The 18,695-nt window shown below is 38.9% G+C and overlaps 1 protein-coding gene across 1 annotated transcript in view; it reads left to right on the top strand.

Annotated features, from left to right (window-relative positions):
• The window catches only part of RFTN1 (raftlin, lipid raft linker 1), a 102,980-nt gene extending 91,345 nt beyond the window's left edge, over nucleotides 1-11,635 (top strand). Inside the window, exons 7-9 of the mRNA XM_053466423.1 lie at nucleotides 1,726-1,829; nucleotides 8,493-8,574; nucleotides 10,992-11,635. Of these exons, the coding sequence (XP_053322398.1) occupies nucleotides 1,726-1,829; nucleotides 8,493-8,574; nucleotides 10,992-11,474 (669 nt within the window). The 3' untranslated portion in view covers nucleotides 11,475-11,635. The remainder of the gene's footprint in view (nucleotides 1-1,725; nucleotides 1,830-8,492; nucleotides 8,575-10,991) is intronic.
• The last annotated feature ends 7,060 nt before the right edge of the window (nucleotides 11,636-18,695 follow it).

The following is an 18,695-nucleotide window of genomic DNA, read 5'->3' as shown; positions in this document are numbered from 1 at the left end:
TAGAACATCTTGTTTTGCATAAACCCCCTAGCATTATATCTTTCCAACACACCAATGTATATGTTTAAATTTAGCTTATAAGAGTTATTTCAGCTCTCTGATAATTTGCAACACTGAAAAGTTCAGATCATTGAGATGGGGCCTCCTGAAGCCCTCAACTGTTTTCTTTTTCCACTATTAGTTTACCTCCCTCGCAGTGTCAGAAGATAATAACATGGTACCAGATTAGTCATTTAAACCGTATTTTTATTCCCTTGTTGGAACTGGTGACTTGTCCAACACTATAAATAATATCTGAAAGCTCTATCAGGGTGATCAGTGGGGGCTCCTTCTATCCGTTGGTGGCATCACACTGTTAAATTATATACCAGACACAAAGTAAATGTTGTGATTGTTCGGAAAGCCTAGTCACCACCAGTGAGGCTATATATATATATATATATATACCACCCTGTACTACCTATGGTAGAAACCATGGAAATCTAGTGTTACATATAAGATATATAAAAAGAAAAAAAAAAAAAAAATCAGTATATTTTATCTCGTGTGGACAGAGCTATTGGTCTCTGAGGTCCTGTCATTCACATGTAAACACTGAAGACAATGTAGACATTAGGTAATAATTAGTCTTGGAATTTCTTGATATAATCAAAAAATACATAATATGTATTAATATGGGGGGAAAACATAGCATTTTTTAATTATAACGTGTTAGGATTACATTTTTTATAACATAGGTTTTTAGTTTACTTTTTTTACATGAGAAATAATAAGACTCAGTTTATTATTGTGCAAATATAAACCTAAAATAGTTTCAAGATAATTTTGGCACAGGCTCTCTCTCGTGGCTAATAAAACTGTCATCGCCCACAGAGTTCATTTAGCCCCCTCTTCACTGTGCTACAATTCTTTTTTCCTCCCCCATGTAGTTGTACTAATAAACAGAAGGAAAACAATGAACCCTAAATTGCCGGCATCAATCACATGTCCCACACCCCAAAGGCCAGCCCTGGCATCCAGATTGCACACATAGGACTTTGCAAGCACCCAGATTGCACCTACAGGACTGTCTAGCATATATATATATACTGCCTGCCCATAAACACACGTCTGCCCATACATACAAATAATACACATATCTCTCCCCTCTCCCATTTCTCCTTACTCCCTTAAGTAGCTTCCCTTTCTCTTTACCCCCCCTTCTCTTTGGTGTTCTCCTTATATCTCCTATTTCTCTTACTTGATCTTTCTTCCTTCTCTTTATCTCTCCCACTTTCTCATTATCTCTCCCCTTTGCCGGTCACATTGCAAGGGAGCAGTGAAATAGAGGTAGTTATGAACAGTAACTATGGGCCAGTAATCCATGTTCTCCCCCTCAACCGGCCCTGCTCCTCCAGCGGCAGGCAGTCCACTCCACCTCAGAGGAGGTGCAGGCCCTGTACTCACATAGATTTTTTGTTTGTGCGGTACGTACAAAATGTGTGTCTGCCTGCTCACGTGCACAGCTTATAGGTAAGATCCTCTGAGACCAACCAAGATGGGAAGAACTATCATGTCTCCTCAGTGAATTTTTAAGCAGGTCTAAAAAAACATTTCATCTCCATTTTTATGTCTTAATCTATATTCTGTGTCTCTGTATGGTTTGAAAACAATATTTTTATTGATTGTATTGGGGTAAAGTAGTTTGATTCCAGTGGTTATATTCCTGGTTTTGTTTTTTTCTAGGGATTAGAAGTACACACGGACTACATGCCTCTGTTGGACTCTTTGGCTGTCTATGGCTGGCAACTAACATGTGTTCTTTCAACCCCTGTTGTCAAAACAAACAGGTACGTACATGTTCATTTCCCAGTTATAGTAAAAGTAAGAAAATACAAGTAAATATACCATCCCCTAGGCCTAGTCTCTTTAATTTAAAGGCCAGCATACCTTCACAAAATATAATTAGACTAGATGCACAACCCTAACCTGCTGTAAAGTCCTACTTACCTCATTGTTGAACCCCAAGAGCTTTGCACAGTATGATCTATTCTTAAAACAATGTTGATTAATACTAATAATATTGTTTGTTTGAGTATAAGCTAGCATTGCATCCAGAATTGTGTCTTCAAGTAACTTACCCAATACTCATGTAAGACTCATCAGTCTATTTATCAGGTTGTATTCACATTCCTATTTACCTAATGGATCCCTTTAGAATTTCTCTACATATGTATTCCATGTGTCCACACAGGCACCCATGGCGTTCACCGATAAGTAAAGTGTATCAAGTGCAAGAAGACATTTTCAGCTGAACACATTTCCTGCATGGCAAATAGCTGGCAAGAAGGAAAAGGGGCAAATACATATGGGAGGATTCTGCAGAATCCCCCCATATATATTTGGAAGAGGGACATATTTTTGGTGGGACCACTCAACTATCATATCCACATATCATACCTCTTTTATTTGTCTGGCCAGTAATCTAGTGAGAATGAGGTTATATGGAGGTTTTTTGTGAATGGTCCACCCATAGCACTCCATTGGTATAAGCAGAGGAAATGAAATTGTCCAACATATTAGCTTTTCCTTTATTATCTCTGATCACCTCCCCATCTGACACTTAAGGAAAAGATAGCCTGGCGGCATACGAAAATCCGAAATCTGACAAAATGACTTTTCAACTATTAATATATTAGTATATCAGCTCGCACAATGTATAGATTAAATGTTATCCTATGCAAAGTGACATTTTTTTGATGACTGGTGCGTTTCTAAGGAGCTTTGCTGAACAACAGAGATTGTCAGACTACTTTATATAAGACGCTGAAAAATATGATGTACTCAGCAACAGACACAAAATGTGTTACAAATCACTTAAAAACTGCTGACCCGTGTGGGAAAATGTTAACGTAACATATAGAGACTTTCTATGGGCTTATGGCTAATGTAGAACTTTTTGCAACAGATGAAATTATCCAATTTTAGTTATCTTGTTTATGTGTAATAATGCAAACACTGCCTACTTTTCATTAAACATGTATTTTGTAAGGCATGTTGGATTATTATTATAATTATTATATATTAATTGCACAAAAAACACAGCCTTACTCAGGTCACAATGGAATCACTCCTGCTCATCATATGGAGTTAATTAGCAATTTTGTAAAAAATAAGACATTAAAGCAAATCTGTCACTTTTTCAAAATCCTACACTTTACAGCTCTATATATTAGATAAACCTGCAGATTACCATAAGCATTATATAAGTGCATAACATGGGACGAGGGAACCATTTTCTGTTTTCACATCAGCGTGATTATTCTTCCCTTTTGACTTATGTCCGACCGATTGTTAGAGGTCAATTGCGGTCCCCCTATGAGACAAACCAATGAAGAATGCAGTTGATCTTTTACACTATGGAGGACTTTGCCTAGCCAGCACATTCTACATGGTATGTAGCCAGCACCACGCGTCCTTCCAATACAATAAGTATAGCAGCCATGGAGGTTTATCCAGGGGGTGGCTTGGGCTCTTCAGGTTAATTAGTGTTGGTTTGATCGATGTGTTATGTTGTGTACATCAAGCTCAACAAAGAGCCATGATGGGCTAAAACATCACCTTGGTGGAATTCACACCTCACTTTCATTCTATCTGTGGATGGTAAGTGGCCTTTTCTGTGCACCTGTAGACCCCTTAATAGATGAGGTAACTGAAAGGACTCTCTGTGTGTGCGTGTGCTTGTGTGTGTGCTTGTGTGTGTGTGTGTATATGTACAAGTAAAGCAGCTGCTCTTGGTCCCCATTTAGCAGACCCCCATAAAAGACAAAAATTGTTTCTCAAAATACCATGATATTATTTTAAGGCCACATTAATGTATTCCAATAAAGAATTGTGCGCATATTTAATTTGTTCCTCATTTGCAGAGGACCCCCCCCCAGGGCAAATAATTTTTACATGCAGCAGTTCATTTCCGCCACAGTTCTATATGATGCTACAGATCCCGCAGGTGACGGGGTAATGTGGTCGGGTTGCACTTGCCCCTGACATACATTATGTAAATTTTAACCCCATCTCCCTCCACTGATTTCTGTCACAGAGGCTAAGATGAAACTGGAGATTGAGTGACAAAGCTGCACGTTACGAGGCTTTGCAAGATTCAGGCTTGCTTTCTGATGAGATTCATGGCTCAGTATAAAACTGTATTAGCAGCTATTTCCAACTTACCCATTTCGATGATATGCTTATTCTCTCCCCCCTCCCCATTATCGGCTTCCTCTCTGTAAGTTGGCTATGCACATATGTCCTGTCTGCTGAATGGTCTCAAGGGAAATTAACCCTCAGTATGGAGCATGAAAAAGAGATGACAAACTATTTAAAATGAAATAACCCCTTTCTTGTGCCACGTATGCACTCCATACCCAATGAGGGAACGGTCTCTCTCTCCCTGCCCCTCTTTCCTCCCCGATGTCTCACTTTTGTAGGAGCTCAGAATATTTGGTGGGTATGAGTTAATCATAGTGTTCAAGAGCCTTAAAATCACAATAATGCATATATAATAAATAATGTGATGCGTGCTTTATGGTGCTTGTGTAATACAGTATTTGGTTCTGATCTTGATACAATCTAAAATAGCTATGAGAAGGTTAAGGTTGCTGTCCCACTTACTTTGCAGAATTTAAATTTTTTTTGTAACTAAATGCTGCGTTTCACATATCATTCCTCGAACTGTTGAATAACGAAAACCCTTTCCAAAAATAATCAATAAATCATATAAAATTTTGTCTTGTCCAGAATTTATGCTGGGAACACTTAGTTGGCATGTGAAAGCAGGCAGTGATAGATTGTTGTCATGGAAAAAGCTTCTTAAATTTGATGTTGTTTTTACGTGATTTAACCTTATCTACACTCTAATACTGAGATCACGTAGTATGTTTTTCAAACCTTAGACTTTTGGCAATCATCTGGATGTACATTTCAAACAAAATAAGGTCCATTTGCTCTATACAGTGTGTACCGAGAGGTATATTTTTTGAACAGTGATTTATCATTGCACTCATCTGCATCTTGAGGACCAGGTCAGCCTTCGTTGTTATCCTTTACACAGTCAGTAGTCACACTTACAATCACGCCGATCCTATATCCAGGCGATCTGTCTCTTTAAGAAGGAGATGCCCCTTTTGGAGATAATGTAACTCATGCAGAACCTGAACACTTCAATCTGAGACTATGAATCAAATCCAATTCACTGCAATCTGTGACTGTGAATCAGGTTTAATTATGTTGTCAGCATGAAATTATACCTGTCTGTGGATCTTAGAATAAGAGAGGGACTATGGAGGAATAACATGATATCCCTGCAAACAGGCAGGGCCGGCCCACGACATTGTACTGCCTGTGTCCAAGAATGAAATGGCCAGAGATACACAAACATATACCCACAAAGATACCCAGACTTACATACCCATACAGACACACAGATACACAGGCAGACACACACATACCCATACAGGCAGACACACATATTGAGAGAGACAGACACACATACCCAGACAGACACACATACCCAGACAGACACACATACCCAGACAGACACACATACCCATACAGACACACATGCCCAGACAGACACACATACCCAGACAGACACACATACCCAGACAGACACACATACCCAGACAGACACACATACCCAGACAGACAGACTACACATACAGGCAGACACACACATACCCATACAGACACACATACCCATACAGACACACATACCCAGACAGACACACATACCCAGACAGACACACATACCCAGACAGACACACATACCCAGACAGACACACATACCCATACAGACACACTACCCATACAGGCAGACACACACATACCCAGACAGACACACACATACCCATACAGGCAGACACACATATTGAGAGAGACAGACACACATACCCAGACAGACACACATACCCATACAGACACACCACCCATACAGGCAGACACACATATCGAGAGAGACACACACATACCCATACAGACACACACATAACCAGACAGACCCACAAACATACCCATACAGGCAGACACACATATCCCCAGACACACAGACACATACCCAGACAAACATGCTAACATAGTACATCAATATCAACATTTTGAGTGTTGATTGGGCCGCTGCAGTACTTATTTGGGAAGTATTTGGGGTGGAAAATTGCCACCTCCGTTAAAGTGCCGCCTGGGTCCCATGGAAGACTGAGACCCATGTAAGAACCAGCTCTGCTTGCAGTATATAATTATACCATATAGGCTTGCATTATTATTATGTATGCAGTTGCCGGGGGGCTATATGCCTAGGGGCCAGCACGAGTACCGATAACATACCAATAAAAATGTTTTTGCTCACAGTCCCTTTCTGCCTGCTGGATAATATTTCTGTTGGTAGACAGAGGTCAAATGAAATTAATTTGTGAGTTGTCATTATGCGAGGACATCCGTAGGCAGCACGAGCACATGGTAAATTGAAGTTCATCATCTATAAGTGGAAAGAATAATTGCTGGATGGTTTCTCATCAGACTAGTTTTCTAAATTTCTCAAAGATGGAAAATCTGTTAACCATTTGCTTCCAGAGATGTATTTCTCACGGGGAACGACATTTTTAATTGCAGTTTTCCTAATTTTTTGTTTTTATACCAGCCTCACTCAATATGTTTTTCCATAGGTAGAATTAACAACACATATGTGACTGTGCATATCTTTTTTTCCTAAAAAGTAGAACCTTTGAAACATATATGGGCCTTGGGAGGCAGCGCGCATAAATATATAACTGACGTTATGGTTACCAAACACTGTGTACACTATATGTCTATAGGCTTTCCTGTCGGGTGCGATCCCCTGCCAAAAATGCTATGAAGGCCCCATAGCGTATTTAGACTGGTTAGGGAGATCAAAGATCTTCCTTGTAACTAGCCCATTGTGTGGCGTGACATAATGGGGGCTTGATTGCCAGAGAGGGCGATCTGCCCGTGGGTTTTGTACCAGGGGTACATCCACCCCCTGGCCCTACCGTTTTAGGCCTGGGCCTTGTCAAGTTAGGCCAGGCTACGTCATCGTATTAAGATGTACAAGAATTGTTCATGAGTAATAATAATAGTAGTTGTTTGCAGTAGACTCCATACATGAGAAGCAGTGAAAAAACAGTCAAACTAGATATTTGGTCTCATTTCTCTTTTTACCTGAGTTACCCGAGTGCTGTTCTGCATATTCTAAGTTACTGCTCACAGATTTACCTACTTACCAACCTTCCAGGGCCCCAAACCAGAAGAGTTTGTTATATCATGTAGATGGTGTTATGACATCACAGGGTGTTCCTCACATGGAATGCCCCATCTCCTTCCTGTTTTCAGTTTGGGCTTCAGAACTTGCTGAAGTGGAACAGTTGACTGCCAAGGCTGGTTTTCAGGTTTACCTTGGCAAATTCAGAGCTGTTGGCACCTATAGCACAGCAATAGTATCCTAGGGTGGCATGTGTACCCCCAAATATTGGAACCAATCAGCCTAGTGAATGAAAAATGATACAAATACATACAATTTAAACCAGAAGACAGCTAATTGATAATCTGCAGATAGGATGTTTTAATCCTTAATTTCAAACAATCCATTATGAAGATTTGTGATGTGTCTCAGAACCCAAACCCATCCGTCTTCTGGTACTCAAGGTGTTATGCAAGCAACAGTGTTTCTGAATGTTACATTAACTTACTACAACACTTGCGTATATATTGCTTATATTAACCTATGTCATTACATGGGCTAATTTAGTGTATAGTACTCTGAACCAATGTAGGATTTGGGGGGAAAATGCATGTTTTTTACAAAATTATTAAGAAACTGTAGTTGAGTTGTATTTTTTATTTTACAGTCTGATGAAACAGTAGGTTTACATTGTGATTAAGTGAACTGATATTCACTGTGACAACAGCCACAACGTACTACAAGCAGTGCAGTAACTATAGTGACACATATAATGTTGACATATTGCTGACTAGCCCAGTTAAAGTGCTGTCCTGGGATATATAAACTCAAGCAAGTTACTGGTATACATCTCACACACGGCAGTGTAAAGCTGTACATGTGCAGGTCAGCAATATGTGAACATTATTAGTGTCCAGAGAAACATGACTGCTGTGATCACCCTTATACAGCTCCCATCATATTCTGCAGAAAAGCGTATGGTTGTGGGTAATCAGAGTTTAAGGCGTACAGCCCCGTTGTAAGGTGCATAGGGATACTCTATGACATCATAGATTTAAATAATCTGCTATTAGCATATGTATTTTTTATTTTCTGAAAATAAATATTATACCATCATGGGTAAGTCTTGATCCTAACCACTTCCTTTATAACAATAAAACCAGACTAATATAAATGGAAATGCAGAGTGTGGTTCGTGGCAGACACTGTTGGCTGTTCTGTTGAGGAATGTGATGATGCCATATTAACATATTCATATGTTTTCCAGGGATGGGAATATCACCACCAAGCAGATTGTGTTTCTGCAGAGACCAGCACTGCCTCACAAGATGAAGAAGAAAGAACCAAAGGTAATTTATCCTCTGGTTCACAATCAGTTTAGGAGGACCCTATCCTACAATGAGTGGCTGACCTGATCAGCTAATTGTTATCTGTGCAAACTATGACTGCTATAGCTTGCTTTGTCACTGTCTCAGTATTTCACATGTTAATTAGAACAAAATAGCTCTAGATATCCACAAAATGTCACAGTCTCTTTGGGACTAATATCAGGTTGTAGGTTCTCCGTTTACAAAGCTCTTCTGTGTACCAGCTACTACTGGGTTACACTGACTTTCATTTGGCTTCCTGAACAATTCACTTACAGAGAAGCTCTATGGGGTTTATTTACCAAAATCTGAGAATCTCCATGGGTTTATTCCCCTAAACACAAGAAGGTCTGTGAGATTTATTCACCAAACCTAGAGAGTCTCTACAGGGTTTATTCACCAAAACATGATGAGAAGGTCTGTGTGAATTATTCACCAACGTGATGTGAGTTGACGCATTTCATTTCAGGAATTTAAATATCCTTATTGGAGGGTCACCTGATGGTTTGGTGAATAAACCCTAACCTGCTTTAATAATATCAGTTTTATCTGATACAACTTCTGGGGGCAGTAATGAAAATGTTTCATACAGGTTATATTGCTTTGTCATTATGTACATTGGTTGTATTTGTTTATTTTATTGAGGATGGTTATCTGATTGGAGTATAATTATTTTTTATGGGTGGGCTAGTCAGTCATATGACAGAAAAACCGACAGACCCACATGTGCACCATGGTGACCTTATTGATCCACTGTGGCCCTCAGTGTAATGGTTCAAGAGGATGGTATCAGGAGAACCCATCGTTTCTTTTTATCCCAGCAGATCCTTGTTCTCTAGTATTTTACAAAATGTAAACTTCCAAATTGAAAGCACAAAAAGAAAAACAATATGAAAAAAAACAAAAAGAAAAAGAGCTTTTGTAGATATAAACTTTTTTATTTTAGCAGATAGTCTACAATTATTCATGCTTACTCTTTAGAGGGTGCTGTTACTCATACCCCCAACATTTAACAGTTTTTAAGCTAAACATGTCATTAGAAACATCATTTGCAATACTGTTGAATGCAAAAACCTTTGATCATGTAAAATGTTGTCTTCTTCATGATTTCTTAGGGAATTCTTGTCATGTGATGCATAAGCTGGCACAGATAACTGGTTGCCCAAGCCACTCAAAAACGTCTTAAAATACTTTCCTTTTGATTCAATATTTTTAGAATGTTCTGAATTGTAATGGTGCTTAATAACACTTGTACATTAATATACCTTTAGCCCTCAATATTACTTACAGACTACATCAAAAGTCTTAAACTTAAGTCTTGAAAACTTTATTTGGCCACAAAATTGTCTGCACAAAAATGCCACCTGGTTTTTGCTCTATCACTTCAACATGTCATGGAATCTACCTTTTTTCATCAGAAAATTAGAGGAAGGTTCTATAAAGATTGGGCCATGCTTTTTTAACTTCTTTCTCGTGCACCACACCCAGGCATCTGGTAACCAAGGTGCCAACGTGCATTATGTGAAATGTGAGCTGTAGTGAAGATGTAAGAGGGAGAGGGCAGAGAGAGAGAGCTGTGAGCTGCACGGATAATAAGATAGGGACAGAATGAGTGTGTATATGTAAGTGTGGTGTTAGAGTGAGTGTGTGTTACGGAAGTAGGGTGTGTAGTGTATGGGTTACCGTATGGTGTTAACGTGTGTGTGTGGATATTAGTGTATGGTGTTAGCATGAATTTGTGTTAGTATTTGGTTTTGGAGTGTTTTGTGTATGTTAGTGTATGGTGTATGCATGTGTGTGTGTTGATGTCAGCATTGGTGAGTATATAGTGTAAGTGTGTCAATGTGTTAGTATATGCGTGTGTTTTAGTTACGGGGAGGGGAGATACCGAAGAATTACTGCACCCAGAGGCCACTAACCCTAAGTTCATCTGAACATACTTATATTTTGGTGCACATAAAGAACCTATGAGTTTGATGAATAGGATCATGCTTTTAAGATATAGTAGGATTTCTAAAGTTGGTAGGTGAGGCAGAAATATGGATACAGACGCATGCCAATTGACAACAGAACACGATATATCAAGAAAATATTGTTCCCCTTAAAAGAAATTATAATTTGTATGAATATATATAATAGACTATTTTGTTGTCCCAGCTTGGCTTTCGCTCACACGGAACTGGCACTTTAAAGTGTAGATTTAATACATGGATTTCGAGTGGGGTGAACAAATTTTCCTTCTTTAGGGATTACTATGAAAACATAAATTGAAGGGCTGCTTTAATCAATTTTTTGCTGTATAATTCGTTAGTATAGGTACTCCAACTGAAATACAGTACAGTATGCTTAATATATAATGGTTTTGGATTTTAATTAATGTTTCTTCGTCTTCTATTTAGTTTCAGTGGAGGTTTTCCAAAGATGAAAAGCATAGCAAGCACTCTAAGAAAGTGAAAGGGAAGATAAATTCCAGAGAGAATGCCCACACGGAAGGAAAAAAAGAATCAGTCAAAAACAGGAAAAATGAAGAGCTCCCAAAAATTGATGAAACCGTTGATGGCAACATCCATGAAGGCTATCAAAGAGATGGGGATGTCCATATCAGGAATGATAGTCTCATTGAAGAAGTATTAACCCCACCAAGGAATGATGATGCTGAAGAATCACAGGAGTTGCTCAATACAAAGACTGACAAGGTCTCGTTAGACGTGGTTGATTTTCCTGAAGGCTTAAAGGAAGTGGACGCTGACAAGAGTCAGGGTATGCTTGGAGAAATTGCAGATGAAGGAGATAGCAAGGAAACGGATGTCATTGTTAACAAATCAGAAAATGACAGTAATGTCTGCTCTGTGGAAGACGTTCAAGAAAAAGGTGGAGAATAAGTTTAAGGCCACTCTGGCTAGTTACAAGACTAAATGAGCACTTTTACATTGATGACCTGAAAAATATGACTTTATCATTATTTTATGCCCATATTTCATGTGTATTCTTGGTTAACACAAATATATTCATGATAACATTTTCATAAAGGAAAGGCGCTCCACATTCGCTGCTTGATTGCCATAATTTTTTTATATATATATATCTTGCATAGTTAAATTTGATCTGTTTTGTAAGCATTGCAAAGAGTTGCACTTCATTTTTGGTATAGTTTTGTTTACTGTTTTGTACAAATAAATATTCAGTATTAAAAAGATTTAGCTATCAGTTATAAAATAAAAGCTGGTAATTATTGTTCCATTTGGCCTTACAGCAAATAATGTTTATAGTTTGTGTAGGAGGACTCTGTAGTAATTAAACTTTTGTTGAAAGATAAAATGTGGCATTAACCATTGAGCAGCATGAATACTGATTTTATTATACAATGCATTTACTACTCAAGTGGTTTGACATAAATTACAAAGACTTGTAACGAGCAGTTTTATATACATAGAGCTTCTTTTTAAACCAGGAAGCCATATTCTCTTTAAAATGATATACAGCATTTTATTAGTTGCAGAACCACCTACTAATATATGCAAATATTTGAACTAAATTAAAGTATGTAAATCAAAATTAATTGTCCCATTTAAATCCAAGCACAAATAATACCTACAAACCCAGAAAAAGCACACAAAATCTACAAGGCATCGAGGGTTATATATATAACTTTATAGAAGGGTACAGTCAGGAGGACTCTTGGTTGCTAGGATAAACCATGTTTCAGATCTTTCCCCAGAATTACTTTTTACTCATAACATCTATTATGTTATTATTAAACCTGGTTTGTTCAGCTCTAGAAATAAGGTGATTACTGCCCTACACCCACCAGTGAGCCTTCCACCTTTATGCCAATGGCATGCAATAATATATGCAGCTACATAATTATATTGGCATACCTGGGAACTTCTGGGCTCCGGCTACCCGGAGCCTTCCCTTGGGGGATGCGGCCAGGACTGCCCGCTGATGGCAGCGGTAACCACCCCCATTTAAAGAAAAATGGGCGGGGAGCGGGGCGTGTCAAGACCCCGCGACCCAGAGGACTCGGGTCTTGACCCGGAGAACCAGAGAAGCAGCGCTCACCCGGCAATCTCCGGGTCAAACCCAGAGAGAGTTCCCAGGTATGTATATTGGGTTCTGCCTTAAGCCAGAGCCACAATTCTTACTGCTAATCGCTATTGTATGACATTACATTACCAGGCATTCTTAACACCACAGTGTGCTATGGAGGCAGTGTCAGCTAGGCCGTCATACCTGGGAACCCTCCGAGTTTGACCTGGGTCACTTCTCTCTTTCTCTAGGCAGGAAAAGCCACCCCCTGGCCACTTAGTCACTTAGACTGTCTTGGGTTAGTCCTCCCTAATGTGTGGCTTGTCCCACCCCATGCAGGCTTAGCCTGTTCTGGGAAGCACCAAGGTATAGGCACAGTCCTATCGGCTAGTTGGTGAGATAAAAAAAAGTCTCTCTTATAATCAGTCCATTAAACAGCGATGCAAAAGGTAGCCTGATCCCTCAACAGGGTGATCTGGCCCCGGGTTTGTGGCAGAGGCCAAGCCTGTTTATATCTATTAAAATACATAATAATATAAAGGTCCCCAGGGCAGGACCTTGGCTTATGTTGCTAGTGGGGGAATAGTAATGTTTTTTGTTTAAACCATGTGCATAAGAATGGTTGAAAGCATAAAACTGCCTGTATGTGTTTTTCTTCTCTACCATTAACAAGCATGGTAGAAATATTTTAAATCATCCAAAATAAATAGATCAGTTTTCATGAGTAAGTCAGATGCATGCTGGCAATTATTAGGTTCTAAGCACGAGGCGGGTCATTTTTTTATGCAAATATGTTGTTAAAAATATCCTGGGTTTTTTTACATGTTAACGCAACACCATCATTTGTGATATCATGATTGCTATTTATATCTTATATGTGATATGTGAGATTTTATTTTGTCTGGTGAGGTTTAGCTCTTGTGTGACAATTTTTTGACTCATGGTTATGGTATTATTCTGACACTTGGTCAGCTATCAGAATCAGATGTCTGGATGAAATGTCAGTTAGGAACATGATGTGACACTGATTTCTCATTTATAGAATGCCTGATGTTCTAACCTGCTGTTGGACCTTTCCTACCACAGTTGACCATAGAGTCCATAGAGTATCATCTTAGCGTACTATCATAGTATCATCATAGAGTACCATAGAGTACCATGAGTCAGTAATAGAGGGGGTGAGAAAAGTAAAAAGAAGTGCCAACATCCTGAAGAAAGGAAGTTTCAGTCGGCTCTGTTCCAACTTTTACTCCTCACTTCAAAAACCAGAGCTGAGCCAAGCATTGGGTTACTAGATGGGCCAAATTGTTCTTATCTGCATTCAAATTCTATACTTCTATTCAATTTCCAGAATGATCCATGCTGTGAATTACCAAACAGCAAAAATAGCCTTGGATATCCAGTCATATCACCTGGTAGAGGCTCAAAAATGTCAAGTGTCAATGAAATTTCATTTCAAAATATGCCTATTGAAAGAATATAGTAGAGATTGGCAACACATGTCCTCAAATAAAAAAAAATACCATTTAAAGTTTACTTTACTGGTGGCTTTTGAATACGCACAGGCCCCACATTTGTCATTGCCGAGGGGCGGCCATGTCCACCTATAAAAGTCTGAGGATGTTTTTAGCACGTTTTCTGTAGGACGTACTGCTTGAGAACCATCTCCCTGTGATAGACATACAAGACACATAGACTGTGATAGACATCCAGGAGACATAGAATGTGATAGACATAGACTGTGATAGACATAAGTGAGATATAGACTGTGATGGACATCCAGTAGACATAAACTGTGATAGACATACAGGAGACCTAAACAGAGTTACCTGAGTTAACTGGCCAGTAAGTAAATTAAACCTCAATGCGCATTGGACCGATATAGCTAACTGCAGTCAGTACACTTTATTTAATTCATTGATTTTTATATTTTATCATGGGCTTCTATTTGTCTTATAGATGTAAAAGGAAATATTTCATCTTTTTAAATATGTATATTGTTTTAAAAAAAAGTAGTTATATTCAGATTGGTACATATCTTGATATTAATATTTTTGTAACCAACCACTGCTGGTAACAAGAGGCATAAAATGTCCCAGTGGAGAAGACTCTTGTAGGATTTAAGTGAACCTGATATCTTACCAAATTTTACATCGGATAGCTCATTAAACCTGACGAATCTTCACAATATTTAATAAATACTCATATTTATAGTAAAGCGAGGCATTTTAACAACTTGCAGGATTTGTTCTTCCCTTTAATCGAAGCTGGTTTTTGAAGGAAGAGAAAGAAGGGATGTAATTTTAGGACAGGGAAGTATAACTATAAGTAGTTATGGAGGTTTCATACTGTATGCCAGTGAACGCGGATCCTAAACACTAAAACGGTTACATTTCTAAAATGATGACACAGAAGCCCAAGCTATAGATATTGTACATATTTACATTAAGAGATGCTAAAATCTGTGTAGATGACAAGTTCGCTCTAAAGCCATTGAACATCATATTTGTGTCCATTCCTCATCAATCTGAAATGCAAACTTATGAAAAAAATGTAACCTATAGACTTTGACATTTGACGTACAGGATTGTATAAGAATGTTTTCAATTGGGTACCGTATACTTTGTACCGTGCTATAATATGTTTTTAAGTGAATCTAGACAAATTACCTGTGGAATGTGCTAGGGTACATGTGCTCTAGCATTAAAGAAGCTTAAAGCAATTAATAGAATATATAAATACTGGAAAATGATGACCACTGGTTGGTTATTTTTGCTAGCTCACTGCTTTTTTATTTTATGGTGATCAATAAAATTTGTTCTTCACGTGGACTTCATTGCTTATTTAGAGTATATCCGAAATATCAATATGTATGCATTTATAACTGAAGAATCCAATAAAATGACCGCAGGTGAGAATGAGTTGTGTATGCGGGAATGCGTGTGTATGCATGAAGGTTTATGGGAGTATGAATGAGTGTTCATGAAGGTGCTTGAATAAGTGACTGTTGATGAAACTCTATATTGGTATGAGTATCTATGAACGTGCAGGCATGAAAGTGTGGGTACCCATGAATGTGCATGTGGGAAGGTTGCATTGGGGGATTAGGACCAGTCATCCCCATTATTTACCCAGTATTTCTATGAAATATGTGTCTTACTCTATCCATCTGGAAATGTTCATAAAGATTGAGTATTGTGCCCCCTTCCAGTGTTTTAATGAACATTAACAACCCATAAGTGGTGTGTGTTATTCTCCCATCCACATTTTTTCAGTCAGCAAATTAAAAAAGGAAGTGGCGCATCTCCCTTCCCTCCTTCATACTAACAATTAGGAACAACTGCCTGCATGAAATTCAACAGGGGACCCCCCCGGGAGCCTCACTGCTACAGTACAGCCGTCCCCCAGCCCCCAACTTTCACCCCTATGGTACAGCCTTCCTATCCCTCCTGTCTTTCATCTATACAGCCTTCCTATTCCCCGGCCTTTACCAATACAGCCTTCCTGCCCCCCCCCCCAGCTGGTATATGGCTGGATTCTTGCGAATGTTGGACATGCCAAGACCACTCTAATTCTAATTTGTTAGCACATTTTTGTCTCAAACTTTGATTTTGTCCTCTGCAGATGTATTTTACGAAGGTGCTTCGTAGTGTGTTTCAAAAGGATGTGATGTGCCTCTCTCCCTGCTCTCTAATTTTTCGCTCAGCACAAATAACATGGGCAGCGTGTCTTTTTCTCCTTGCCGCTTTAACGCACTTCATCTTTTTCAACTGAACTCTTAAATTCACCATCTAAATTCACCGTCTCTTTTTCATATGACCCTTTTACAAAGCAATCTAGTGCTAAAGAGGCTCAAGCCAGTTAGAAATAAACATCACCTGGAGGGTAGGCTACATAGACACAACATAATAAATGAGGTCTGGTGATTAGATTTGAACTTTTTCTAACCCTTATCTTCCAAAAAAAAAAAAAGAAAGCACAAAAGGATCTGCAGGAGGGGAAGAAAATAATTTCCACCCGTCATTCACCTCCAGCTGAAAATTCTGTTTAAGCAGTACTCCCTTTGAGCTCGTAATGATCTGTGAGAATTAAAACTTGCAGCACTGTTAGGCACATTTCCAATCTTATCGCAGTATACAAAAAAATAGAAGCTGAGCTCTTCATGGTGTTAGATGTACTTTCTTCACAGATCGTATTGTTGTGGGTGGCAGCACATTGACACTTTTTGCAAGGATTTTCGTTTTTTACTGGCCTGACACTACACATTTTGGATATAACACTTCTTCATGGGGAATATAGCAGCAGAATTTTATATACTTTAATCCAAGATTATATATTGCAGATGTAATGTACTGTAAAGTTTTCAGGCAGCTGTATAGTAGCTATTCTTATCTGTTATTTTAGGCCAATCTGCTAGACAAACACAAGTGCTTTATTTTAAAAAAATAGCCAGGATTGTGTGATGTCCCCTTTAAAATATACTATATTGGGACACCTGACCATTACACCAACAGGGACTTTGATATGTAGTTGGACCCCCCCACCTTTAGCTATAACAGCTTCCACTCTTATGGGAAGGCTTTCCACAAGATTTTTGGAGCGTTTCTGAGGGAATTTTACCCATTTGTGAGGTCAGGCACTGATGTTGGACTATAAGGCCTCTCTCCCAATATCAGTTCCAGTTCATCCCAAAGGTGTTCGATGGGATTGAGGTCAGAGCTCTGGGGTCAAGTTCTCTCACACCAAACTCATCCAACCATTTCTTTGTAGACCTTGCTTTGTGCACTGGGGCACAGGCACGCCAGAATAGAAAAGGCAAGGCGCCCAACCCTTGAAAAAAAAATCCCTCCTCCACCAGACGTTGCAGTTGGCACAATGCAGTCAGGTAGGCAACATTCTCCTTACATTTACCAAACCCAGACCTGCCCAGTAGCCTGTCAAACTGAGAAGAGTGACTTGTCACTCTACAGAACATGTTTCCAGAGTCCAGTGGTGGTGTGCTTTACATCACTCGATCTGACGATTTGCATTGAAGTTTGTGAGCCTGCAGCAGCTTGGCCATGGAAACCCATTCCATGAAGCTCCCGCCGTACAAGTTTTGTGCTGATAATAATGCCGGTGGACATTTGGAACACTTCAGCTATGAAATCAGCAGAGCGTCAGTGACGTTTACGCAACATGCACGACTGCATGGCTAGGTGCTTTGATTTTATGCACCTCTGGCATTGGGTCTGATTGAAACACCTGAAGTCAATAATTAAGAGGTGTGTCCCAATACTTTTGCCCATATAGTGCATAGTTTAATATAAATTGTTCATTGGTGTGGCTGCACAAGACAGTACATAATCTAACAATATACAAAATACCATAACATGAACAAACATAAGACATAATAACATGTGAGATGAGGGCCCTGCTCTTGTGAACTTCCAATCTAATTAAAAAATGTAATTAAGTTTGTCTGTTATTATGATTCGTCTGTTATTGCGACGGCAGTGGAACACTCTTGCTATTTTTGCCGAGTGTGGTTACCCTCTGATTTCTGTAAATTTAGCAGCGTGTTTTTTCTTACATTTCCGTATGTAACAGCAAATCCGCTTCCAGATTTATGTCAGTGATGGATGAACTAATAATAACGATTGAAATGGAAATATGAACTGCCTTTGTAATAAATAAATATTTTCAGCTCCTATTTCACTTCATTTTATGAATCAAAATTGCATTCACTGCATTGTAGATACTTTCTCATACGGTCCGGCATTTCAAATGGCCAGAGACATTTTTTTTTTAGGAGCGTGTTTATCACCAAGCTTCTTTGTTAATTGGGTGGGCACATATTTGGAACATTTGCCCCAAGTTTGGAATGCATTACTAAGAGGGGACTAAGAGGACATTTGCAATTTTTTATTTGGATGATTCATGCATTTGAAATTGTGTAGCATGTATTTTAGAGATGGCTTTGGGTTGTCACTGGTGCAAGAAAAAACACATAACAATAATTAAATTGCTCCAGAATTATTATCATCATTTACTCTAACAAGCCTGAAACGTTTATTGGAAAGGAACCCTGAAGC

The sequence above is a fragment of the Spea bombifrons genome, chromosome 5 (genome assembly GCF_027358695.1).
Source record: "Spea bombifrons isolate aSpeBom1 chromosome 5, aSpeBom1.2.pri, whole genome shotgun sequence".
Classification (NCBI taxonomy): domain Eukaryota; kingdom Metazoa; phylum Chordata; class Amphibia; order Anura; family Pelobatidae; genus Spea; species Spea bombifrons.
The sequence above is the reverse complement of the archived record's forward strand: the minus strand, read 5'-3'. Positions and strand labels throughout refer to the sequence as shown.